This window comes from Pleurodeles waltl, chromosome 3_1 (genome assembly GCF_031143425.1).
Source record: "Pleurodeles waltl isolate 20211129_DDA chromosome 3_1, aPleWal1.hap1.20221129, whole genome shotgun sequence".
Classification (NCBI taxonomy): domain Eukaryota; kingdom Metazoa; phylum Chordata; class Amphibia; order Caudata; family Salamandridae; genus Pleurodeles; species Pleurodeles waltl.
Window position 1 is genome coordinate 710,998,162 of NC_090440.1, and position 27,037 is coordinate 711,025,198.

At 45.6% G+C, this 27,037-nt stretch overlaps 1 protein-coding gene across 2 annotated transcripts in view; it reads left to right on the forward strand.

Annotated features, from left to right (window-relative positions):
• MFSD2A (MFSD2 lysolipid transporter A, lysophospholipid) overlaps positions 1 to 27,037 on the forward strand; it is an 89,827-nt gene that overhangs the window by 44,429 nt on the left and 18,361 nt on the right. For both annotated transcript variants that reach the window (XM_069223434.1, XM_069223435.1), the window contains 4 exons: positions 11,986 to 12,158; positions 13,420 to 13,510; positions 20,401 to 20,522; positions 25,459 to 25,542. In XM_069223434.1, coding sequence (XP_069079535.1) covers positions 11,986 to 12,158; positions 13,420 to 13,510; positions 20,401 to 20,522; positions 25,459 to 25,542 — 470 coding nt within the window. The remainder of the gene's footprint in view (positions 1 to 11,985; positions 12,159 to 13,419; positions 13,511 to 20,400; positions 20,523 to 25,458; positions 25,543 to 27,037) is intronic.

Below are 27,037 nucleotides of genomic sequence, written 5' to 3' on the forward strand. Positions count from 1 at the left end.
AACGTTTTGTCTGCCATTTCATAGTCTTTCACCAGAAGAGATTCACAACTTTTGCCCGTCAATTAGTGTGTGAAAGTTTACACTTTTCTTGTCCAAATCACTGAAGCAGTGCCTCTTTGTTCCTTCATATGTTGTGCAGTGGGTAAGAATATGAATTTCACCTTCTAGAAGGTCCATGTTGCATTGCTTGCATACCTCTGCGTTACAAGTATCCACATACTCGATATCTACCACAGCTTGGAACACTTGTAACTCTTCCTGTTCTGAGAGTGATACAGTTGTAACTTGTGGCTACTGCAACTCAAGGCTTTAGAACGAGGCGCAGCTGAGAAATTGGCCAACAAAGCTATAAAAGTGAAGGGGCAGTATTCACCGGTGCCCAGGGGGGTGGGGGGGGGGGGAGTTTGATGTAATAGAGATGTATCTGTACGTACCTTTGCCCTCTGTGGGTCTGTTGTGTGAAGCTGGTAAGTATCCTGATCCGGTGGGGGGCTGTCCAGAGAGGCAGATATTCACTGGACCTCTGGTGGGTCGGGACGGTGTGGTCTGTGTACATATCATACCCCTCTGAAGGGCTATTGTAGGATTACTGTATATCTTTTCTCTCCTTCTTTTATTCAGCTAAACGCTTCATTTCACTCCTATGCCTGCTCACTCATCAAGATTATTATACACTTTTCTGGAAGCTATGATAGTCCATTTTCTGTCATTAATGCCCATTTTTATATATCTAGCTCTTGCCATATGCTTTTGGTTGCTTCGGCCTGTTCATTTTCTCTATGCTTGTGTATTGTAAATTGCACCTCAAAGATGGACCGCTGACACTTTACGAATAATTAACTGCATAAACAATACAGTGCAGCGTAGTTATCGCTGCCATGTATTTGATGTGAAGGCAGATGGTCACCCACTTCCCTCCATTTTGCCTTTGTAAGAACGTCTGGGTCGGCAGCCGTCATGATTTGAGCAATGGAAAAACACTCTATTCTGCAAATGTAGCGATAAATAGCAGAATGAGAACATTGTGAGGTATGAGTGGAATGTTACCCATGGATAGCACCTCTGCCTTCATTCAGTGCAGGTGTGAGCTTGAGCAGATGTTACCTGAGCTGTTGGTCTGGTTTCCATTTCCCCTTCTGAGATCGAGGTGACTCTAGGCCTCTGGGGTGTACCTATGCAATAGATGGTTATGGTGTTAGACTGTGAATATGGTGTGCAAGAGTGCTCACTTCTAGGCATCCTAGATGTTATGCTTTTGACCAAGCAGAATATATTAGAATGAAAACCTCATGTTCATATTGAATGTTAATGGGCATTTGCCAGAAATGGCACTATATTTTTCCTTTTGTCAAGAATGATCCCACTTAGATTGTTTTGTGACTCAAGAACTGTAGAGCTCGGAGGTCCAATGACTGGTCCTCGTCAGATAAATTAGTGGATGCCTCTGTTGATGACCCTCTTTGGTGCAACATTTCGAGACCAGAAAGCTGCTGGGTGTCCTATGTCCTGTCACAATAGACCTAATTCCAATTTGCCTTCCAGATATTGTCATGGTTATGCCCGCCTGAATTTTTTTTTTTTTAAGTTCTTGAATGCCACTTAACAGATTGTTCTTCAATTGTGCCTAAGCAACTAACTAAATGTATTGCTGTAATGTCCATGGTGGACAGTGCAGCGGCTCTGGTCATGATGTCTGATCGAACCATGATGAAGATGGGTTGCTATGTTAAGCATTTGTGGTATTCTTGGTGGCTTTTGCTATGATCAGCAAAGGCAGTCTTTGGATTAAAATGGTCAATTGGGAACTCTGAGGTGGCTGCCAAATGACCCCACCTAAATGTGTGTAGATATTTGGGCCATTGTATGATTTACCAGAAAGATTCGGCCCTATCCTGAATCTATTACTAGCCACTCGTCCGTAAGACAGGGCTGTGCACTTGTCATTCCACTGTTCAGTATGTATGTAAGTGATTCGTTTAAAGAAGAGGGATAAGATTTATCCTGAAGCTGGCAGGTAAGAAAGTAGCTTCTCTGTTTCATGTAGATTACATGGTGCTTTTGGGAGAGGACCTGTTGCCTTGCAACAAAGCAAAACATTTTTGTGCTTGTTTCTTGACTCATTGAAGTTGAAGGTTGACCTTGTGATCAGCATCCAAAGCCAAGAGGCGTTCTGTCATGGCTGTCTGGGGGGACTTGGCTAGATTCAACCATACTCATTGAAGCTACACAATCTTGGCCTTTAGAAAGCCATACCAGGCCAAAGTTTTGATGTCCTCTGTGTATGGTTCTGGAGTTAGACTTAAATAGAGGCCTTGGTCTGGAGACCGGTTTTGGGCCTGTGTAACCGTTACACATGAGGTTATCAGATTGGAACTGCCTGAGTCTTCCTGGAGTGGTGGCTTGGCCAGATTTTCAAACTGGCAATTTGCTTAGGTTAGATAACATCTTCTGGCTTATTACATCTCATTAAGATACAACAAAATAAGCTAATCACCAGCTTTAAGATTTAAAAAAGCTTACTTTGAATTTGGATACCTTGGGCCTGTGCTGAGAGATGCATTTTGTGGCAAGGCCCTTTCTAGTTGTTTGTGTAAAGCCTAGGTGATTTCATGTATGGATCGGTTCTTCACTTATGGCAGCTTTCCTGCTTTTTCAACGCTTGTTGAATTTCTGGTAATGTAATTTGTGAATCTTTATTCAGTATTAGTGGAGTGATAAGTTATTTCCAAATTCGTGTAGCTAGCGTCGAGATTCGCATTCATTGTGTCATCCGCCGTTTTGTATAAGCTATGTTTTGACCCCACATCTTACTTCTAATGACCACTGCTTGTCCTTGAACGATGCTTGGCATGTGATAGTTGAGGCATTGACTAACTTGGAGGAACATTTTGAAGGTTTTTTTAAGTTGCCCTACAGTTGTGTGCTTTAGAGAAGTGCTCTGCAATAGCCTAAATTGAATAGAGAACTTATTTTGGTACGTACTGGGGAGGATTTTTATTTTTCGTCTTTAATTATACTGTGATTTATTTTTTCTTCCATTTATTCGTTTTTGATTTGGTATGTATGAAATATATATATGTGTGTGTGTGTGTGTGTGTTTCAATGACTTAATTAAACCGATGCCAAACTTTAGCTAAAATAAAAAATGCTGCACATCAGTGGAATTCCCTTTTGCGCCCTGTGTGTGCGACTATGCTACACCTTGGGTGACAAGGATGTCTCACTTCAGAGACCACGTGTCAGCTGGATCACCCTTCAGCGTCCCCTCACAGCGGGTGCGCGTCTGAGACAATGGATGGTGGGTGGGTGTGTGGTCTCTGGCTGATGTCGTGGGCAGGGTGCTGCCCTCGTAGCAAAAAGACAATCTGTTGTGGCTCATATTGCACAAATAAATGGGGGAGAATCCTCCCAAAAAGGGCGTCGTCTGTGCAGCTGCTGTGCAAGAGCGCTCAGCGGGGGCTGCTCCCTGCTCTCTGATCACTTCCCACTGTCTCATTTCTTCCCTTCACTTCGCCTGCACGGTCTCCTCCCCAGCACTCCTAAAGTAAACCACTGATAACTTTGCTTTGCTGGTTCCCTCATCTCCCCTCTCCAAGCACCTTCCTCCCGAGTCTGACTTTGTTTCTAAACACAGATTCTTCCCAGCTATTCTTATCTTGGTGCATTCTGTTCCCTAGTTCTTGTTTCTCTCATTCTGCAGCATTGTTGTCTTCCATGCAAGTACCTCTGAGAGCAACACATACCAGCCCAGTACAACGAGCCTCTTACAGAGCTCTGAACGTCCCGGTTCGGCCCCGGGATCTCTCCTCGGTCCCAGAACGCCTCAGCTCTGCCTGACAGACTTCCAGAACATTCTGAGGCGATGTGTGTCTGACAGGTTCTGGAAAATCCCAACTCTGTTCCTGAGCCTCTCAAACACACCCAGGAAATCCCAACTCCGTAAGTGAGCCCTTCAGTGTCCAAGGAAATTCCTGATCTGTCAATGTGTATCTTTCCTGCTTCAGAAAATCCCGGTTCTGTAAAGCGCCATTTGTAGGCCACAGATCTCCCCAGAAGCCTCGTGCAAGACTCAGAAAACACACGATTTTCTTGAGTTTCTGTCCAAAGGTCTCTTGTAGGTCTCACGTTGAAGTTCTGTCCTTCATATTCTCACGCCTCGTAAAATCCCAGCCCCGTTGATAAGTCTCTTGCAGACTCCGTTCATGAGGCTCCCGTAGGTGCCAGAACACCCCAGTTCTGTCCATCAGCCTTTTACTGAATCTTTGCCTACCCTTACGCTACACCAAGGCCCAGCAATAGTCCCAACCTAATCCCAATTCGAACCTTACAATTAACACTAGCCATACACCCTCCCTCCCCTCCCCCTTAAACTAGTGTTAATCTCAGGCCTGACCCTAAGCCTAAAGCAAACCTTTATTTTAGATTTCCTACAAGGAGCCTAAGATGTGCTGGGGCCCTGTTGGCATGCATCCCCATTGCAAAGAGAGCGAGTATTGGAGGTTGCTCCTTCAGTTTTTTATCAGCTAAGCTGTGGAACACCCTTCCCCTTCAAAGTAGACAGGAAAAACATGGAATTATCGTTCTGTAAAAATGTAAAAACCTTGCTGTTTAGGTCAGCCTAATTGTGCTATTTCATTAGTGTGCCAACTGGTTTTGACTTTTGGGAGCTTCATTGGTACACTTCAGTTGAAGTAACTACTCGCTTTCGAAATGACTTTATTATTGTTATTGTTATTATTTCAACACTGTCCATAACAAAAGACTTGCTATATGTCTAACATTAAATATTTTTTAATTAAACAATTTTAACTTTGTCATTATTATTTGTGTTAGCCAGTCTGATTGTATTGTTGGTGCACCAATGCTGTATCCTAGATAGTACACACAAGTCCATGTTGTACTTATTTGAGGGTCTATGCAGGTTTAAACACTGATACTTTCAGGGTCTGGGAAAGCCTGTGCTGTGAGCAGGGCTGTGCATGTCTGATCTTTGCCGGGAGTCTGAGGATCTGTGCTCTGATCCTTAGTGATTTAGGAGGGTCTTTGATATGATCCTTGCGGAGGGCCTATGAGGATCTGTGCTGTGATCTTGGCAAAGGAACTATGAGAATTGGTGCTCTGATCCTTGGAAAAGGCATATAAGGTGATCTGTGATTCTTTGAAAGGACCTATGACGAGATCTGCGCCCTGATCTTTGGAAAGGACCTATGAGGATCTTATGTTCTCATCCTTACGGTATTTATAAGTGGCTGTGCTCTATTCCTAGAGGAGTTTGGAGGGTCTTTGATCTGATCTTTAAAGTTTTTATAAGAGTTGGTGCTCTGATCCTTGGGTTTTATACGGTTACCTCTGATCATTAAGTTTGATAAAGGTCTATGATCAGATCTCTAGAGAGTCAATGCTCCTATCCTTAAAAAGGGTGGAAAGGATATTGCAGAATCTATTCATTGCAAAGAGACTGTGCTCAGATTTTTGGGCTCTTCCCACACATAGATTTGGACTTGTCGACCTTCCACGTCAGCTGCGCAACAGCCCATAAGCAGGCACTGATTCCAACTGGAAGTTCATCTGAGTGCAGTGATTATGAAATGCAGGCCATGACCTCAGATATGCTTCTTGGCACAGAAATGAGTTCATTGAAGCGCGGGAAAGTAAGGCTGCCAAGGGATCCCGTATTAAATCTGACTGTCGTCAAATCAAGGGTGAGGTTTCTCTGCTGTGACTAGACTGTTGCTTGGGATGTGGGGGCTCTGAGCCCAAAATTCCAGAGGGGTGCAGGCGACTGCTTGCACTTCTAGCTTCCCACGTCATCTGCCAGTGCCACCTCCTGCCCGTGCCTGGAGGAAATTCTTGGTATGTGCTGCTGCTTACCAGATGTGCTTGGTAGATGCAGGTCTATGTCTCCAAAGCCTTTGCAAAGAGGCTTTGGAGATATACAGAAAATAGACAATAATCATCCAATTGCATGCAGATCATTTATAGAAGAAAACATTTGCATTGAAATTCAAATTGATCAACAGTATACATTCCAAAGTCAAGGATCCAAAACAGGTTAATTTCGGGGGGCATGGACTCTGAAGGGTCCTCACTTCTCTATTTCTTTTTTTTTCTCCATTTTTGTGGTTGAGTCCTCTCACCTCTTTTACTGGATGCCCTCTCTTCCATCTTTCCTTCCTGGACATCACTGATATGGTGCCTCATGCTGGCAGACCGTTCTTCTGACCCTGCAGTCTGGTCGATGGTACTGTGCTCGCCCTTTCCTAACCTGGTTACAGAGGGACTAAGAATGCACTGTTTAGACTAACCTTATTTGGCTGAACTGTTGGAGGTGGTGGTGTTCGAGGAGTATCTCAAGGGCTGAGTTCTATAGGGAGTGCTTGAGGGTTCCACAAGAATAAATCGCAATATTACCATTGTTGGAAATGGCCCTTTTTGAGGGTTATCCCCAAACTTTTTGCCTTCTTTCTCCTATTTTTTGGAGTCTGTTTTTGCTGGTTTATTGTCTCTGCTTACTTTACCACTGCTAATTAGTGCTAAAGTGCAAGTGCTCGCTATAGAAATTGTACTGTTGATTGGTTTATCCATGATTGGCATATTTGATTTACTAGTAAAGTGCACTAGAGGTGCCCAGGGCCTGTAAATCAAAGGCTACTAGTAGGCCTGCAGCACTGGTTATGCCACCCACATTAGTAGCCCTGTAACCATGGCTCAGATCTGACACTGCAGTGTCTGTGTGTGTACTTTTAAACTGCCAATTCAACTTGGCAAGTGTACCCACTTGTCAGGCCTAAACCTTCCCTTTTACTACATGTCAGGCACCCCTAAGGTAGGCCCTAGGTAGCCCCAGGGGCAGGGCGCAGTGTATATTTAAGGTAGGACAAATACTAGTGTGTTTAATATGTCCTAACAGTGAAATACTGCCAAATTCGGTTTTCACTGTGCAAGGCCTATCTCTCTCATAGGTTAACATGGGGGCTGCCTTTAAATATCCTTAAAGCACAGATTCCCTTTGAGAGTAGATAAAAATGTGGAGTTTAGGGTCTCTGAACTCACAATTTAAAAATACATCTTTTAGTGAAGTTGGTTTTTAAATTGTCTGTTTGAAAATACCACTTTTAGAAAGTAGGTATTTTCTTGCTTATGCAATTCTGTGAATGTTTGTGGATTGTCAGTCTGACTCAGTTTGACAGTTGGGCTATTTTGCACCTCTCTAGACAGTGACACAAAAGGGGGCGGGGTGTAGCCCGCATATCCTGACAAGCCATCTGAGCTAGAGTGGAGGTAGGAGTGGTCGTTCACACCTGAAAGGACTGTGCCTGCCCTCACACAATGCAGTCTCTGATCCCCTGGTGTGCGTCTGGGGCCTGGCCTGGACAAGGAAGGATCTTGCAAACACTGGAGACTTTGCTTTGAAGTTTCAAAGGCAGAACTGGGTATACGAAGAAGACCCAAAACCCCAGACTTTTAGAATCTTCCTGGACTCAAAGGCACCTCTGCAAGGAGAAGACCTGAGGAGCTGAAGGAGGAGTACTGTCCCTTTGCTGTGCTGCCTTGCTGTACTGGCCTGCAGTTGCTGCTTCTGCCTGAAAAGAGTGCAGTGTGTCCTGCTTGAGAAAATTCTCCAAGGGCTTGGAGTAGAGCTTGCCTCCTGTTGGAAGTCTCAGGGACACCAAAGACTTCAGTTTCCTGGAACTGCAGCGCTGGGAACTGTGTTTTGTGCTTTTCAAGAGGAGAAACCACTGTGATGCTGCCAACGACGCCGCTGGCCTGCACTATGACCTGCCGACGCCACACGGAGTCGCATTGTCCCGCTTCGTACCGCGACCCTGGTCTCACTGACTCCGTCATTGGACGACTTCACCGAGCCGCTGCTCGCACTGCGACCTGTGGGCCCCGCACTCTGGCATCGCCTGCTCACACTGCAGCCTGGGCATCCCCAACGCCACCGCTCCTGCTGACACCGGGGCCACTGCCTGCACCGTGGCCTGTTGACACCGCTCGTGAGGGTCACGAAGCCCTGTCCCGTCCCGCACCGCTGGCTTGGGCCTACTGAAGACAGCGCTTCAGTAACGACGACGACGCTGCCTGCACCGTCACCTGTGGACACCGAACGTCGCACCGCCCCGCTTCACACCGCAGCCCTGGTCTCACCGACATAGTCACCGAGCCGCTGTCTGCACTGTGACCTGTGGGCACCGCACGTCGCATCGTCCCGCTTCGCACTGCAGCCCTGGCGCCATCCACGCCGGCGCACCTGACTTCGTCAGCCTGGAGTTCGATCTGCAACGCGTGTGACCTCAAGGGCCCGACGACTCCTGCACCGACTCCGGAACCGACACTGTGACGTCAGTGATGCCATTCTCCAGAGCTCACTGCAAGGATCACGCACCCTGCAAATCCAAGGTACTGTTTGTGGGTCTTCCCGAACTCGTAGCTGGCCTGCAACGCCGCGGCCGGCCTGCGCTGTAATAGCCCCAGGTGGAGCTATCGACTTCAAGGAACTGTATTTTTGAGTTAATCTTGCAGAATTCATATTTGTATTACTGTATGTTGGATTTGTATCGTATTTGGTCTTGTTTTATATATATAAGTATTGGCAATTTTTCCAAAACTGATGTGGTGTCTTTTTGTAGTGTATTCAGTTATTACTGTGTGTTATGTGCAAATGCTTTACACATTGCTTCTGAGATAAGCCTGACTGCTCGTGCCAAGCTTCCAAGGGGTTGAGCAGGGATTATCTGAGTGGGTATCGCCCTTATCCTGACTAGAGTGAGAGTCCCTATTTGGACAGGGTGCAAACCGACTGCCAACTAGACACTCCATTTGTAAAAACGATATACCTCAAATTTTAAATCTGATCAGTTGCAATATGTAAACAAATATTCAATTAAATGTTATTCTCCCCTCTCAAAACCAATCCCCATCATAGAATGCTTTTTGTAATTCATACTACATTGGACCTGATGATTGAGCAGCTGTTGGATGTTCTTTGTAAAGCCCTCTGCTGCTCCTGTGCTATATGTAAATATATACTTACAGAGTCTGCAGTAGCGATTCTTTAGTTATGGCTGAGTTTCAGTTCTTACTGCAGCAGTTTATGGATTGTACTGGTAATCATGTTGACCACGCTTGAGGTTGGTCTTAGAATGTTTGGTGCGGAATCGTCAAGGGAATGAGGGGTAACTGCAGAACGGGTAATGGAAGCCATTAGAATATTTCCTATTCAATTTGTTGTTCTCTGTGCTGTACTAGGCTTGTTATGAATAATTACTTGAGACTTGGAAGGAGATAGAGCTTGGATTAATTTATCTACTTAACTTAGTTTTGTATACATATGTTCAATAGTTTGTGTGAATTTTAAACAAGGAAAATATAGGGTTACCTAGTCAGTTGTGTTCATGAACCTAAATTTGAATGAAAAACTAAGTCTGATAGGCTTATTGGCTTTTTTTTTTAATTCTGCCATTGGTCATTTTGCAGTAGTTCAGACTTTCTTGAATCAAGTGATCCGGAAGTATAGTAACCACTCTGGAGGTGCTGCACTGCACATAAGGACTGAGGCAAGTTTAGTACATGGTGACTCAGCCAGAGTTTATTTAGGAGTGTATCTCATATGTTAATTGCATTTCAAACTGTTAGCAAGGCCCCTGGCAGGAGAAGGGCTTGGAGGCCAATACTGAATAAGGTTCACAAGTGGTTGAAGTAACTATAAAATGTCTTAAGACCAGACGCTCCGTCATTGCACAGTTCGTAGATACTAACAATGTAGACCTTATTAATGTCTATCTGCACACGCAGCAAAGCACACCTTAGGTGGCCGATCATCGCATTGCTACTAACAAACTGTGACTGCACTCGAAGCATGCACGAGGTTTGTAGTGATGGTTGTATGCCACCCCATCAGGAGTGGCAATATTGGGAGTATACCAGTGTCATCCTTTACAGGGATTGCTAGTCTCTGGTACCTCCACGCCTTTGTCGTTGAAGTTTTTGACCCCCTGATATCCTGATTTTAGCGGTTCCACGTTCTCGGACTCTGTAATAGGTTCACGCCCTCCCATCTTTGTAGAGTCTCAGAACATGTGGAGGGGTCTGGCGAGTTCATGCACCATTTTTGTGGATGTCTTTGGCGCACACATGGTGGGATCTGACAGATTCATGATCCGTCTTTATGGAGGTCTCTGGCACATGCATGGAGCTGTCTGGCCAGTTAATGTCCAACTTGAATGGCAGTCTCTGGTTCGCCACTGGAGGGGTATGGTTGATTCATGCCCCATCTTTTGGGAGGAGACTGGTCATGACAGATTCAAGATTCCTCTTCATGGAGATCTCCTTGCAGATCTGCCATTATGGAATTTCCAGCAGCTCCCTGTTCTGAACCTTGCAGGGCTATAGAAGCTCCGTGTTCCTCATCAAGGGTGTTGTTTAAAGGACGTTTCATCAACCTCTGGCACTTTGTGTGGTCTGTGATGCCCCAGTACTGCTGTTGTATCAGTGTCTGCACTGAGCCGTGTTTCAGAAGGCGCTGCTAGGTACTGTCTAGACCTAGAGCTTGAGGTGCGCCCTGCAAAGGAAAGCAGGTGGCTACTAGTTACGTTTTTTTTTTTTTTTGGCGTTTTAAATAGTGCGCACTTGACCCGGAGGTAATGGAGCGCTTTACATGAGCACTCGTTATGTTAGACAAGCACAAGTTCATTTTTGGTATGCATGGGAATATTAGGTGATTCTCCAGAATCCTAGGATGTTTAGCGGGCGCCGAGCCTTGAACATGGATTCTCAGCCCGGGAGCTGCGGCCATTACGACATCCTCTCCCCGTATATGTTTGCGACATTCCCTCTGCCTAGACCTGTGATAAGGGAGCAGGCTGTAAAGAGTTACTCTTAAGATTCGTGCTTCTGAGGTGGGCTCGGGGCCGGGTTATCGCAAGCGATAAGGAGGGAGGGGTCCGACGACAAACAGCGAGTGACGCGGGAGGAATGTGAGACTCTGAAGAGATGCCGAAGAAAGATTCGGTGATAAGCGTTTTTGAAGCGCGCTGGGCCATGGTGGGTCGGTTTATTTCTTTCTTGAGCAGCTTTCAGGCCCTGCCTCGGCAGTAACCAGCGGGTCGGACACAAGCAGGAACGGGCGCTGAGGGGATCTGGGACGGTGCCCAGGCAGGGAGCCCCCGCTCAGGCCCAGTCACGGTCCCTCCAAATAAGGCCTTAAAGGGACCGCCTCGTGAGCAGCCGGAGAAGCCCCCCTCGCCAGGAGCGCGATCTTATCAGCGCTCGCCGCTCCTAACTTCAGATGTCAATGCTCTGTAGCTACGGAGCCACCGCGTATCACGCCTCCCTCAATCATGTACACACAGTGCAGCATACCACAAGCCTCTCTCAAACAACCATGTCTGCAAACTGCAGAGACGGAATTGACAGGCTGTGCTGCCGCCGCTCTTTACCTACGTTATAGGTTTTGCCTGCACAGCATTTGTGTAGTTGCGAAATCTCCTGTAAGCAAAAACAAAAAAAATCTCAATGGGGAGCCCGCTCATTGCCTACCATCGGTTGGTTTCCTTGTCTCTCTTGTTTCCTTTTTTCCGATCGGTCAGCCCCTCCTGCTCCGTCCTGCCTCCTCCCCGGGCTTCAGTGTCCTGTCTGGAGCATGGGCCTAGTACAGCTTCCCATCTACCTGTCTGCTGCAAGCTGTTGTGCAACATGGCCTAAAATAAGCAAAAAAGGGCTACAAAATAGTCAGTGCTGGCCAATGGACAATTATTGACTATATTTTGTGGTGATGCAGTACTGAATAGGGAGAAATGGATTTATTTCGCTGAATGGCCCAGGGAAGCACTTCATACTCACTTTCGTGATTTCTCCTCTTGGACTAGAAACCTTAGAACCTTTAACAGTTGTTGTGTAGTTTGAGGGGGTGTTATTTTCACTGTGGTTTTGTGATGAGCATTCTCTTTCTATTCACATTTGAGTTTCATTTCTCTGTTACAGGAATGACGGTGGAGGTTTTGGGCACCCTACTGGGGACGGCGATTCAAGGGCAAATTGTTGGGCAAGTGGACACACCATGTATATCCAGCAAGTTGAAGATGCCCCTGGGAAATACCAGTGTGTCTTTGGAGGAAGTGAACAGCACATACTCTACAGAATCCATTACCGACACAGTATGTATTTCACCTCCATCACTTGCTCCCTTCTGGGTTAAAGGGACCATGTGCCAGCAACTTTATTATTGCAAAGGCGCTGTTGCAGCAATATTCTGTGGGACTTGTGGTGACTATCTCCTCTCTGTGGGAGTCTTTTGTCATGATCTCTACCCTTAGGAGCCTCTGGTGGCTGGTTTTCGTTTGCAGGACCCATGGAAGTCATGTCACAACCTAGAGGGCACTCTGGTGAAAGGTTTCTTTCAAAGGTCACTTCGTGGTTGCTTGACCTTAGACCTTCTGGTGTCTTGTCATTATCCATGCTATCTTTTGATGTCTTTGTGGCGCTTTGACTTTCTCCTTCGTGAGAGCATGTGGTGGCTGTTCTCCTTTTAGAGAATCCTTTGGTGGCTGTTTGTCTGTATGTATGAGTCTTTGGTTGTTGGCCCTCCATGGGACACTTAAGTGGCTTCTCACTGTGCATGCAACCCTAGGTTGTCATTTGTAAGAGCCAGTGGTGGCAGGTTGATATCCATGAACCTCCTAGGAGTCTGGGCACTATGGAGCAGTCCAGTTTGGTAAGTGGTCACCATCTGTGAAACCTTGGTGGTTGGCTGTGCTCTGTGGGGAGCCTTGGATGGTTGGCTGGTGTCCAGTGGTCCTTTGGCGGTTGATTGCCCTCTGTGTTGACAGTTTAGTGGTTAGCTGCTGTCCCTGTAATGTCTTGGTGGTTGTCCATGGGACCTTTTGGATATGGTCTCAGTGCTTAGGACCCTTTATGCGGCAAGCCACTGACTAAGACCATTTGGTGTGTGGTCCCACTCTAACCTTTTAGTGGCTGTTTTAGTGCCTGTTAGTGCCTTGGTGGATAGTCCATTTTTGTAGGACCTTTAGGTGACAGGTCGTTACCAATTAGGAGCTGGTGTATAGTCTTGGCACGCTTGATGTTTAGTGGCTTGACACTACCTATTCAACTCTTCCATGCTCAGTCAATGTCCTGGGACTCCTGGGGCTTTCTTGTCACTGTCTGTTCATCTCTTTAGTGGCTGTTTTGTTGTGTGGGATCTTTTGGTGGCTGGTCTTGTCCACTTGGATGCCTAGTGGCTGCTTTTGGTGTGTTGGGTCTTCGGGTGCTTGGTCTTAGTGCCTAAGTTTCTTCGGTGGCTACCTGCGGTGCATAGGACCCTTCAGTGACTGTTCATTGGTTGTGTGTGGGACTCTTAAGTATCTGGTGTATGCTTTGATCTTCCTGTTGCTGACTTATACATACTCTTATTTACAGAGGAAGGCCTACATGCTTGCAGCTGGCATCATTGGAGCAATCTACGTCTTCTGTGCAGTAGTCCTGTCCTTGGGCGTGCGTGAGAAGCGAGGTAAGGACAGTCACACTGATGTGATGTGACGTACCCTGCTCCTAGCACCACCCTCTGCCTACCTCCCAAAGTTTTGTTTTCTGTTTGCCTGTGCCTACCCATACTCTGTTATGTGTATGGCTCCCTTTCCCACTTACCTCTATTTTATCCATCCCTCCTGCTGTCTGCCCTATACCTCTTCTAACCACCGTTCAGCCTTCCTGCATCTTACACTGACCCCCTGTCTGGAGCACCCTTAGTCACCCACTCTTGTCCTCTAAGCCGCTTTAGTTGCCCCACATGCTTGTCTCAGTACCCTTCTACCCTGCCTTCCAGCTCTGTATCTTACCCACACTTCTTCCTCTGCCTGTCCGTCTCTGCTGCCTTCTACTCTATCACTGAAGGAAATAAATACCTTCCCCATGTATCAAGGGGATTTTGGAAGGGCTGGCAGTACCAACCACTAAGTCCGGCTGTTAATTGGCCTGTTTGGTTTTGCCAATCAGTGTTTCTTTCTGCCTTTAAACAACTTTGAGCCAATCTGAGTAACTGTCCTCCCAGATGTGCTGAAGACCGAGTGCAAACATTGAAATGAGGGGTAAGTTCACTACTGCTGACCGATTGCTGGAAATGGCAGATTCCGCCCTTTCTGCACTCCAGTGAATGTTTGCCATTTCTACTAAACACTTCTGCTGCTCAGATGCACTTCTAGGCCTTGAACCCACGGTTTCAGAAACCCTCATACTATAGTAATACCCCGGAGAGGTATTCACACAGGATCCTTGCGCTGTCCTTTATCTCCAGAAACTGCTGCCATAGAGTCTGCGCTTCTTCTTTCCCCGCGACCACACTCAGCTGCAGAGTAACCCACCCAGTAGCTTGCAGACTTATCCATGTGCTTTCACCGCATAAGGAACAATGGGGAAACGAAGGACTCTGAGGGTGGAGCTGTCACCAGGTGAGGTTACTCCACTCATAACACACTTTTAGGAAGAGCGAGGACATTAATGGGGCCAGGGCATGCCTTCCTGTTTAATTTAAAGAGCCACTCAAACAGATTCGGATCCCAGACCCTTTGGGAGCCTGGGGAATCTCATTTTAAGCCCACACAATAATGTGTGTTATAACATTGAGAATAGACCCTTTTTCCAGAACATAGTGCAGCTCCCTGATGCCATTACTGATCGTCCTCCACCCGGTGTCTCAAAGTTTAAGTGGCTTTATCCTAAAATGATTCCCAAACACTGGCTTGTTGAGAAGCAGAGAAGACTCTATATGAAGTGACCATCACATTCAAAGTACGCAAGCTGAGCCCTCTCCAAGTTGTTTGGAGCATTTTAAGTCTAGAGGGACACCTTTTCTGTGTTCAAAAGCAACTTTAGGCTCTGCATTGGCACAATCTGGACTCCACCTTCCTAGTACTTTTGTATTACTTATGTTGAAGAACTGCCCTGGTGACTTTATTCTCACCTGTGAAATTAAGGTTTCGTGTCCCTCCGATTGGCAAGTACTGAGGTGAATTCCAGGCATCCAGAAGGACAGGTGTCCCTGAGCGCTTGTGTTGTTGCAAGACTGTCTCTGTAGCACAGCCTCTTCCGACCCCGGGGTTCAGGCACTGATGCCAACATCTAGGGGTCAGAGCCTTTTATCAGAAGCGCCTCGGGTTGCAGGAAACCTCAAATGTATACAGATTTGAGAGAAGAGAAAGCACGTGTAATTGCAAAAGGCTCAACTCAGACTTTTTGATCTACGTCCGAGCAAGGTTGCCTTTCACACTAGACTTTCACAGTATACACTAGTTGGACCTCTAATGGGAAAAGGCTTCAAACTAGAAGAGTAAAGGACAACTGTGCAGTGGGGTGTAAAAAAGCCTAAAATAAGGAAGGGCCTGAAGCAAAATACCAGGGCACAACTATAACAGGTCAAGACTGTTAAAACCTGGAGATGGTAATCTAGCAAAGATGGGAAGCTAGCAAACGAACAAAGAACTCTTCTGGCACATAGAGCAAAGTCGGCAACATTTCAGGAACAAGGAAACAAAAAATTAAAATAGCATTTGCAATGCAATGGGTCTCGAGTTTGCTCGAGTTAGAGCTATTAACGTTGTAAATTCCTAACTGGACCTTTCTTGCTACATAAATTGAAAATGAAAAGTAAAACCGTTATAAGCAAGCCCTTTCAAAGCGCGGTGGCCACCATGAGCATGAGCAAGAAGGAGAGAGACAAAAGGAAAAAGAAGTTTGCTCGCAATCAAACGTATCAGCAAACATGCAATTATCCATGTAACAGGGTTGGTGGCCAAGGCGGTAACCAAACCACCCCAAGGAGGGACAAACGTAAAGCATTTACCAATGATGACAAAAGATTTTTTAAAGGCAAGCCCATGAACGAGGGATAGGTGTGGTTAAAAGCCCACAGATAGTTTACAACAGGCCAGAGCGCTTGCGTGCTCGACCTAGAAATAAAAAAGTGGAACAGAGAATCAACATGCTTGAGCACTGTCCAACTAGCATGGACAACTGCATGAGCAGGCAGTGCCCCAAGCTGGACAAGAAAAGCCCCAGGAACTTTGCCACTCCTTTCTGCCTACTAGCATTATCTTGTATCTTTGTGGTGTACTTTATCAATGTGCAGAGTCAGCTTCCGACAAGAATCACTTGTAGTGTATCCTATAACAGAGGGGCTGATCGCTAACCAGCAGTTGCCTAAAATGACTTTGTGTTATAAAATGTTACTCTCCCTTACACAAAGAGTGTCTTTGTGTTACCAAATGAATGAATGGGATCATTCACCCAACAAGCAGAAGATCCTGTATATTTGTATTATGATGTATCCTCACACTGCACTAACTAGCCCAGTAGAGAGAACTGTCATGTCTATGAATGTCAGCAGCCTGCTACACTTGCAGCCATATTGTATTTCCTCGTGGCATGACTCCGTATTAGAAAATAGTGTGGCCATATTTGACCCTTCTCCTCCAGTTTTCGGAAACTGACTTCTTGCTAATGACCCATCCTCCTAGTGCTCTTTAAACTAAGCTCTTTCTCCAAGAAAGCCATCCCCACCCCCTCGTCCTGCCGTTCGGGACACTTTCCCCAGACCTAGGCTTTCTGGAGACAAAATCTGAGTGAGCAGAAAAGAACGTGACCTTATAATGAAGAAACATGGTGCAGGAGTTAAGGTTCCCCCACAGAATACCAGGGCGAGTCCCAAGTCTGCATCAACACGAACACCTCATTTGTTAGCACAAGACTGGACCTATTGACTCCCTCTGCACACTTCCTATAAATTTGCAATACCCGGTTGTAGTCTAAGGGAGAATCATCAAATTGTAGTTGGTGTAGAAAGATGGCTGCATCAAGCTACGGATGCTTTATGTGGATTGGCCATCATGTCAACTTCTTTGTAAATTCCAGGGCAATTGTATTGTACTCACTGGGCTCCGATGTTAAGCCTGAGATCCTTTTGCCACTTGTGTCCTGGGGCTTCTTGTAATTGATTCCAGATCTAAGCACTGTGTGCTCCCCTTTAGCATTTGACCCTCAGGGTAAGGACATTGAGCAGACCAGGTCTTATTCAGGGGGCTAGCGATTCAGAAATAATTTAAGCATGTTGCAACAATTAGTAATTATATCTTCAGCCAGTGCTGGCTTGTAAAAGGAAAAAGTACTTTAATCAAGGCACATAGCTAAATATTACATATGAAATGAAAAACGTATGCTGCCCCAGATGCTGGGGCAGCCAATCTGCTTTCACTTTCCTAAGGTAGTCTATGTGTCAGTATTAAAGATGGTAGCGTTTAGCTGTTCTTGTGCTGGCTGTGTCTCCGCTCCCAGTGCCTGTTGGAAAAAAAATTGGGCAGCATTTTCTGTTCCACATTGTACCCTTAAATGATGAGGCATGGTAGAACTGCTGGACGTGACTGACAAAGGCGGAGCTGTTTCTCCTGTCGGTGGGCACCCTCCCTCAGTCTTTGGAAAGCAGCACAGCTGAGACTGCCCCAGCTCTGCGGACTCGGGCGCCAGCCTCCAATGGTGCAGCGGTGTTCAGACGCCTGTCTCTGGCCCTGATGAAGAGAGGTTGTGTGGGCACAGATTCATGGAGGGTGCAGTCTATTGCGGGAACAAAGTCTTTTATTACTAGATCTTTCATTGGTCCTGTATCTGGCCCAAACTCAAGCCCACCACCCAAACAAGTGAGGAACCCACCCAGGGCGCAGCAGTAATTGTTGTCGAGAGTCTGCGACTGACACCCATGGAGTGCGGTTACGATTTCCACTGGCATCAAGCCACCACAGGCACTTCTGCTTCTATTGAAAAAAAAACTCCAAATAAGATTTCAATTTTTAGTGCTTATTAATCAATGGCTCTTCTGATTTCTCTAGTGAAATCACCAAACCTGTTTTTTTTTTTTTATTGTTCAAGTCTGCTGTTTGTAGTCACTATTCACGGTCTTCTTCCTGCCCTCCAGTTGGAAGAGAATCTATCAGTGCCCATGCTACAGGGGTACAAGAGTCACAAGGCCTTACCATATGGCCTAGTGATGCATGTCCTTCCTTGGGCTACAGCGAGCCAGTGTCCAGTTCTTCCTACACAGCTCTGCGAGGCCCCCCCTGTTCTAGGCAGCCTTTCCTTCTAAGGGATGCTGCCAGTACCACTCCACTCTCCGGCAGTCATCGGACTTCTTCCTCCAAGGTGGTTCCTAGGCAGCTCTTCCTGCAAGGATATAAAACTTCAAGGTTCCTTTCCCAGAAAGTGGCATGGAGAATTGGCAGTGAGCATTCCCAGCCCTGGAGCTCATATATATTTCTCAGGCTCCAATAGTGTGGGATTCCTGGCACTGCTCAATGATAAATCCTCGTGTTATGAATGGAGGTTTCTGACCCATACATGTACCAGGTTTGTAGTAAGAGATTGTGTATTCCGCAAGTCTAGCTCTAGGACCGGTTTCAGGTACTTAGGACTTTTGTGTATTCCTCCTAGACTTATCAAGCTACAGATGTGTCCTCTATTGTCGGCAGGAAGGATGGGTTGGGGCCTGAGCTGCCTGTCATTGAACCTACACAAAGTTTTAAAAGGGAGAGACTTCCTCACCCCTAGGGAAGCATGGAGCAGGAATGGGAAAGGGCTCCCCCTTCCCTTTAAAGAGGCCATCTTTCTTTTATCCTCCCCGCCACAGAGTCGGTGCATTTCAGAGGACTTCAAGAACGCTTTGGAGGAGTATTGCAATTCACGTTGCTGCACTGCAGCCTCTCTGCTTCTGTATACCAGCTATACATGAGATCCAAAATGGGTTCCTGTGCTGCAGCAGCAAAACATGCCACATATGGTCCATGCTCATGCTACCATATGTACATATGTTCTCAACAGCCATATCCTACCTAGGTTTAGTGAAGGACCCTGTAGTTGGAGACTGGCATAGACATTTAAGAAAGTTAGGCTTGTAGGCAACTCTGCAAAAACAACAAGTGATGGACGGAATGCTGAACATTGCCAAACACTCACCCCCAGTCATAGATCTGGGTTTAATCCTTCGTTCTTTTGCTCACCATGCCACCCCAGTTTGGACCCAGCCATATGCAAATCAGTCTTGACCCTGTTCCTCATGGGAACAGTCCAGACCGAACTGCCAAGCCAGGTCCTCACTGGACCGGAAACAAGCATCCTGGGACCGGTTTCGGGGTTTCACCCCTCATCAGCCAGGCTAGCTTGAATCCAGTGGCATGGGAAGCACGGGACCCACGTCTTGGCATACCCTTCCCACTTAGGGTGACAAAGCAAAAACAACAAGTGATGGACGAGTTGTAGGCAACTCTGCCTGTGAGAGAACGGGTTTAAAAGACTATTCTGTTTGTTAATGTCACCATTGTAGTCCTCCACACCCCCGTCAGTTAGTCACTTTCAGTTAAAGTGGTGCACATCGTGTGCCTCCCAGCCCAAAATGCCTAGCTCTAGGTCACATTCCATGTCACAATGGGCCATCGGAGAATGCACGTTATTGCTGTGTGTGCTGAGGCCAAAAATCAAACATTAAACTGAGGAAACATGGGGAACTCGGGCCAAGGGCACATGCTTTAACAAGATATGCAGAAGACATTTTCCATTCCAACATGTGTAACATTTTCCAAACCTTGTTTCATCAATGGCTAGTGTTACTTTAATCACCCATGCAGCCCACTGTCTCCTGAGGGCAGAACGGGTATGCCAAGTGGTAATAGAGAGGGGGCAAATAAGAGCTTGCAAAAAAAAAAAAACCTTGATTTAGACCCTGCCGAAAGGCACAGGCAAGGTAGAAATTCTAGAAAATAAAACCTTCTGGGTCTTTTCAGTAAAGCAATTTCTAAAATTAAAGTTTTGCAACATAAGAGGTAAAGTATGCTTTTCAGATGTGCAGTCACAGACTGTGGCAGCCCACTTCTAGGAAAAGTTGAAGTCGAGCAGCATTTCGCTGCAGGGAAACAAATCAAAACCTAGGAACCAGGGGTACACTTGGTGTTGAACTAGCATGGCCAGACACATCTGGGCAGCCAACCAAAATGCAAGAATAGATCAGTTTTGTGAAATGAATAGCAAGGCAGGCAGCCAGAAGTGCAGTGTAAGTATTTTAGCTTCTCCAGAACGCCTTATGACAGTCGTGTGCTATTTTGCCTCCTGCTCTCCTTGTCACCACTCAGGCTGATTGCCTCTCCTACACACGCTATGCATTACTCACCCGCACCCCCGTCCCAGTCCACCCACTGCTCCTTCCAGATCTTTCCCGCTTTCTCCTGTCCTCCAGACTCTCCTTGCTCCTGTCCTCCAGACTCTCCTTCCTCCCTACTCATCAGTCTCTCTGCTCATTGCTCTGTATTTTGGCTCTTGTTCACCCCTGGGTGTCACTCCTGCTTACCTTTCGATTGCTTTGTCCTGCAGACGCCGGGAAGCTGTTCTCAGAGAAGCCAGTCTCTTTCTTCCAGGGGCTGAAGCTGGTTATGAGTCATGGACCTTACATCAAGCTCATTGCAGGCTTCCTCTTCACTTCGCTGGCATTCATGGTAAGTGCTCAGTTTTCCTCTTCATCATGGGGTCTCTATCGCCCAGGGCGATCCCAACTACATCACCCAGGTACCTCAACTTGGTGAACCGTGCAGCATCATCCCAACCCTACGAACTGCTCAGTATCCCTCCCCTGCCCCCACGCGACCAGGTCAGTCTCACCCTCTTTCCAGCGAATGGCCCCTCTGGCCCCGCCAACTGAGTGACCTGGGTCAGTATCATCCAGCCCAGTTGATTTATAATTTTCACCATTTTGTGCACAATGATTGTTTAATAAACGCGCTCTTTGACGAAGGAAATGGGGAGCATCACTCCATTCTAGACGGGTCAGTATCCCCTTGCTCTACCCAGTGCGCTGTCAGTATCACCCACCCCAGTATCAACGAACTGGCGCGTGTCGCCATTTTGTGGCTCCATCGGGGTCATCTTCCTGTGCCCAGTGACCTAGTCAGTAGCAGCCACCTCCATACCGGAGGCACGGCCAATATCACCCCCCTTCTGCCCAGGGACCGGTATGGTGTCGCGATGTGCTGAGGGTCACACTATGCCCAATCACCTACTGCATATCACTCGTTCGATGTAAAGCTGTATGACTAGTAAACTTTTGTCTGTTGTATTTTTTTCCCTTTTGTGCTGGACAGAGCGGGGACTCCACCAGCTGGTAATAGCTCTATATAAAAATGAATCTGCTCGCTAGTGTACTTGACCATGGATGACACCCCCGTAGCTTGCTCCCCTTCTCCGTATGTGACATCCTCCTGTCCAAGAGTGCCAATATCTCTCCTCACTCCCCTTATTCTTACCCATGGTTCCCTTTTGACCGTGCTTGGTCGGAAAGTGTTATTATTCAGTTTTCTTTGACATGGATCACGATTCAATGTGCAAACGTTTTTCAAAACGATGCATGATAATTTTTTCACCTCAATGCATAGCTTGACAACTTTTATTTGGTCTTAGATTCCTTTGGGGGTGGAAGTGGAGGGGCAATGTGTGTTGAGCAAGTAATAAATAACATTGGCTATGCCAATAGGTCTGGCTGTAAAGGAATGACATATGGTAATATGAAGCATTACAAGTAAACAGCATAGGAATAGATCTCCATTTGTGTGGGAGCGAAGTACTGTAGAATAATACCGGTGTAGGTCAAAAAGTCAGGTGACAGTTACACTGTAAAGCCAGACCTACACATCCATGCAAGTTAATTACTGCCATCTTCCCATCTGTGCTGCTACTAGAGAAAAACACCACAAATTATCTAGTTATTCAAGACACAGTAATAGCATTGCAATGTCATGTGTGTCCCTGGAAGTTCAAGCTTGGGCATCTGAATGGATAAATAAACGCAATGATCACAGCTGAGGGGAGGGCAAGCAGTTTTGTGGAAGCACATAACTTTTATCCAGTCAAAACAATCATAAAATGTGTACCCCTGACGCCCAACATGTGGGTGAAGCCAAAGCCTCTCTCTAGTGATGCTCACATATTTGGCAACAGCAGTGCTGTCAAGCCAGATAATTAAAAATCAGGGGGGCGGGGGTTGGCATTGCTGAGTGCAGAATGGATATGACTCATAGTGGTGAAAGTGTGCAGTCATGTCAGGTTTTCACCAGTCTGCAGTTGAGGCCGAACTCAAAAGCATAATTAGACCCTGTGAAATTTTCCTTAGGGTGATGTGTTATTATGTTATGTTTAAACATTTTTCTAGAATTATGCGTTAATCCTGATCGCGTAATGAAAAAACGTTCACAAAAAGATTTGAGCCTGGGAACAACACGACTATCCAGAATACGAGTGGGGGTAGCTCATGGCAACACTCGATATGTGTCCTCATGCCAAAAATGGACATTAGGATGCTTTTTGCGTTGAACTATAGCCCTAAATGCTAGATTTTGATTTTGTCATTTTTTCCAAAATTTCGAATAGTTGCACAAAAGGAAACTATGCAGATTTCGTACGCCCTGTAATCCACCTTGTCAAAAATGTTCTAACTAGGCCCACACTGCAGGAGTCCACAACTAGAGTGGTGCAGTGGATGGCATTGTTGGGTCACGGCCACCCATCCTATTCTGAAAGCAGCCTCATGACCTGCAGCCCACTGAAGAAATGCCAGAGTGGTGAATTGCCAGTTCGGCCAGGTTTGCAGTGAAAGGGGAGACCCTGGCAGTAACACTAACCTCACGCCCTGCACACACGAGGCTCCAGCTACTGCATCTTTCAAGCAGTGCCACGACTAATGGACTTTGGTTCTTCTTCTTTGGTACAGAGCCCAGGATAACAGAGTAGCCCAGAATCAATTGACTGGGGCAATGTTTAGTGTTTACTTAAAGAAGTACTTATTTCATTATATTAAAAAGACGATCGCATAGAAAAAAAAGAAAGAAATAAGTGTACTATTATTATTATTATTATTATTATTTTTTTTTTAAACAAGACTCAAATAGTTTTAGTTGAAGGGGAGAAATCAGGACAGTAAATAATAATTGGACCCAATGCTATGCAGTCGTGTTAGGTTTAAACGTACTCTTGCACACTTGCTGGACACAACCACAGGTTCTTCCAGTGAAATAAGGTCTCCTGGAGCAGACACAGATGTAAATATGTAGATTCAATAGCTCATATTCTCTGTGGAACACCAGAAGTAGGGCAGTGTGCAGATGTTTATGGTGCAGGAGGGCCCTTTACTATCCCAGCCCGAGAGGAATCTCTCTCGGAATTGTGTGCAGACTAGTAAACTGCTGAAATTGAGAGTATAACCACAAATAAAGGGGTACCACGTAATCCAACAGAACAAGGGTAATACAATCAAAACAACAACGCGTTCTGCTAGGAAGACTCATCAAGTGAAAATAGTCTTGTATGGTCAAGGGGAATTAAATTAAAAATCATTCAAAACAAGAGCATTATAAAGTTCCAGAAGAACAGTAAGAGCTTGTTTTAGATACTGAAATGAGGTGTGTTTATTCCAAACGGTGCTTTATATGAACAGAATCTGATCTGTTGTACAAAACTGTGCTCCAAGTGGTGGGGTGCAGTGCAAAATGAAATACAGTATGCCAAAACAAAGTGAATAAAATGAAACAACATGAATATATACAACGTAAACACACAAAGGGTCAAGTCTAAACAAAGGAACTTTATATGAATACATCTGTCAAATGTTCAATTGAAGCAACATATATTGATCATATGAAAGTCGATGTTTCGACCCCTATTGGAAGGAATGGTCTGGGGTCTTCATCACTGGAAGGCTCCGGACCAGAGCAAACATGGTCATGATAACACAGATTCTCCAGGTTTTTTTATGAGATTACAATGTATCTAGTAAAAAGGAGAACTGAGATACAGCCACTGCATGCTAAATTCGCTTGTCGTGTTTGCTTCAATTGGACATTTGATTGATCTATTCATATCAAGTTCCTTTGTTCAGGCTTCACCCTTTGTGTGTTCATGTTGTAAATATTCATGTTGTTTCATTGTATTCACTTTGTTTTGGCACACTATATTTCACTCTGCCCTGGGCTACCACTTGGAGCACTGTTTTTGTAGGACAGATCAGATCCTGTTCACTTAGAACATTGTTTTGTTTAAACACACCTCATTTCAGTACCTAAAACAAGCTCTTATGATTCTTCTGGAAATTCGTAATATTGTTTTTTTGAGAGATTTTGTTATTTCATTTCCCTTAACCATACAAGGCTATTTTCACTTGACGAGTATTGCTGGCAGAATACATTGCTGTTTTGATGATATTTGAGAGTAGACTTGGTCTGCTACTCCAGTTGGGGAGCTGGCAACTGCATAGTTCAACTCCTGGTTCCATCTTCTGAGGCTGTAGCAACAAAGTGACTCCCAAGGTGAGTTCACCATACTGGCCCAAACCATGGGTAGTATGCGGCAAGAAGGGGGTTCATAATCATCACATTTCATGCATCTGAGAAAAACTTCTCACTTTAGATCTGGAAGGATGTACAGATTTGCTTTCAGACATACTACACATGGGCCACTGCCTACCAGCAGAGTATGGATGGGATAGAATGAAATGCTGGGGAGAGGGCATTTCCCAGCTAAAGGACTACAGAAGCGAGGAGGGTGCACGTAGGGCTTTTGAAAGTCATAAAATGATCCATCTTTGCAAAAGGGACTCTGCCAATAAAGACCCACGTCCACATTTCCCCCGACAACCAACAAATGTAAACATTTGCTCCTTAAAAGAGGAAACCTAGACTTTGTTTTCAAGTTAACTTTAGGTTTAATTTTACGCTTCATGAAAAAGGAAGCCCCTGATCCCAAACCCCCACCAGCCACAGTGCATACACATTATCCAAAAATGGCACATGATGAAAAGTATCCACTGCCATGGTGCAAAGAGATTACTTTTCGTGTAGCAGAACGTCTGGAGCGACAAATCAGTTTACTCATAAAATGTAAAGGCGGCGGTTGCAGAGCCCACTTTCAGCGATAAAGCAGTTTCAAAATATCTATGTAATTCAGGAAGCATCAGCCATAGGCCTTCTTTCACCGTAGGGGTTATATTTCTGAGTAGATACCAAAAAGTGTTAGGAATTCTAGGGATGGTTTTGAGAGGTACAAGGGTGTTTTTTTTTGTGTTTTTTTTTTTTTGTGTACCAAGGTAGATTTGGGTAGATCAGTGGTAGTGTGTTTCCAGAGTCAGTGCTGAAGTGTCTAAGCTCTTGGACAAGAGGTCGTTCTTTCTGAGACATGGCAGACAATTTGACATCCTGTGCATGCTTGACCGCTTGGGGCATTTGACAATTGTTTGTATTTTTTTATTTTTTTTATTTGGAACTTGGGCAATTGCTTTGAAGCCTGTTTGAAACCAACTGAGGTTTGTTTGTGTGGGTGCCAGCGACCGGTACAAAGAGCTCACAAAGTGTGGCAGAAAGGCCATAAATAATTCTTCTTTCTCTCTCGCAGCTGGTGGAAGGGAACTTTGCCCTCTTCTGCACCTACACGCTTGGATTTCGCAACGACTTCCAGAATATTCTTCTTGCCATAATGGTAGGTTGGTAGTTACCTCTCATGCGCGCATGGTTGGGACTGTCAGTGTCTGACATTCTTCTCCTAGTGGCAGTGGAAAAAAGCTAAACGGAGGAGAGGTCTGTGCCCCTCAAGAATGGGAGTTTTGGGTGACTTCGTAGCATGGATGAGAACATATATTATAGGAGTAGGCATTTAATCATGTTTCTGAGGTGGGTAACGTTTGCCCGTGCAAGTAGTGCTAAAGGATGCCCCTCTGGGGAAGAAGATAGGTTCAGTCACAATGGTAAGTTCTTGATCCCTCCTCCCCACTCCCCACTCCCGTGGCAATGAACCCAAGAGTGTTGCCCCTTTTCACACTTGGGCTCAGTGAAAGTGAATTATGTATAGGAACCTTTCTAGATCAGTGACCACCCCATCCGAACCCAGAGCGATTGACCGCCATAGATGACTTGGCCTAAGGGGAGCTTTGGGAGTTAGACATTTTGACATGTTAGTTTATTATGTAGAGGGTATGTCTCACTTAGGCCGATCCAAGGCACTTCTGGGGATTAGAAAGAGAAGGAGGGTTCCACATAAAGGAGGCCAGACCCAGGACAAAGGGTGACTACGGAAGATACCTCTGGGGTGGCAGAGAAAAGGGATCACAAGTGAAGGATAAAGTGAGGCAAAAAGTTGTGAAACAGAACCTTTTTTGTATAAGAGACAAGGAGACTCATTTGAAAAACAATTTATCCATTGTGATGGGGCATACAAAGGGATGGTAGAGTTAAGAGTATTGCCAGTCAAATAACCCGCAACCTACTGAAAGGCTACTAGTGCAGAGGCAGATTGACATATGCTGAATGTGCATCTGAAAGGCACCGGAAAACATCAGGCACACTGAGACAATGGTTTGGCCTGAAATAGTGGGACTTCCCTGCCTCTGTTGATGCACAGTATAGCGGCCTTAGGATGCTTTCTATCTTGGCTTGATTACTGTACGTTTTTACAGGGAATGCCTGCATAGCATATGATCAAGCTGCAGTGGGAGCAGTACAAACTTTCCGAAAATGTAACCTGGTTTAAGAGGCCTGGAAAGGTTTGCATTGTCAAGCATTTGAATAAATAGTACAGGTCGTAGTTCTCTGTATTGCCAAGGGTCTTTTAAATCATGCAAATACAAACCTGTGCAAGGTGTTAAAACCCTGAACCCCAGCCTGCACTTTGCATTGACAAAACGGTTTTGATGGTAGTGAATCACGTCCGGACGGCACTCAAAGGAGTTGTGCCTTCCACTTTCCAGTCCCAGGCCTCTGGAACTCTCGCTCGGAGGAGTTATGAGCTCAGAAAAAATAACTTTTCATTAATAAAAAGCTAAAGGCGTAGATTTTTGTTAACTTTTAAGGATTGTGATGCTTGTGGTCTGCCATTTTTAGTCCTATTGCACTATTGTATAATGTGTTTTTTGTATTATCTCCTTTGTGTGTTATTTTAGCACCACGAAGCCTTGAAGTAGCAGAGCATTTTATAAATG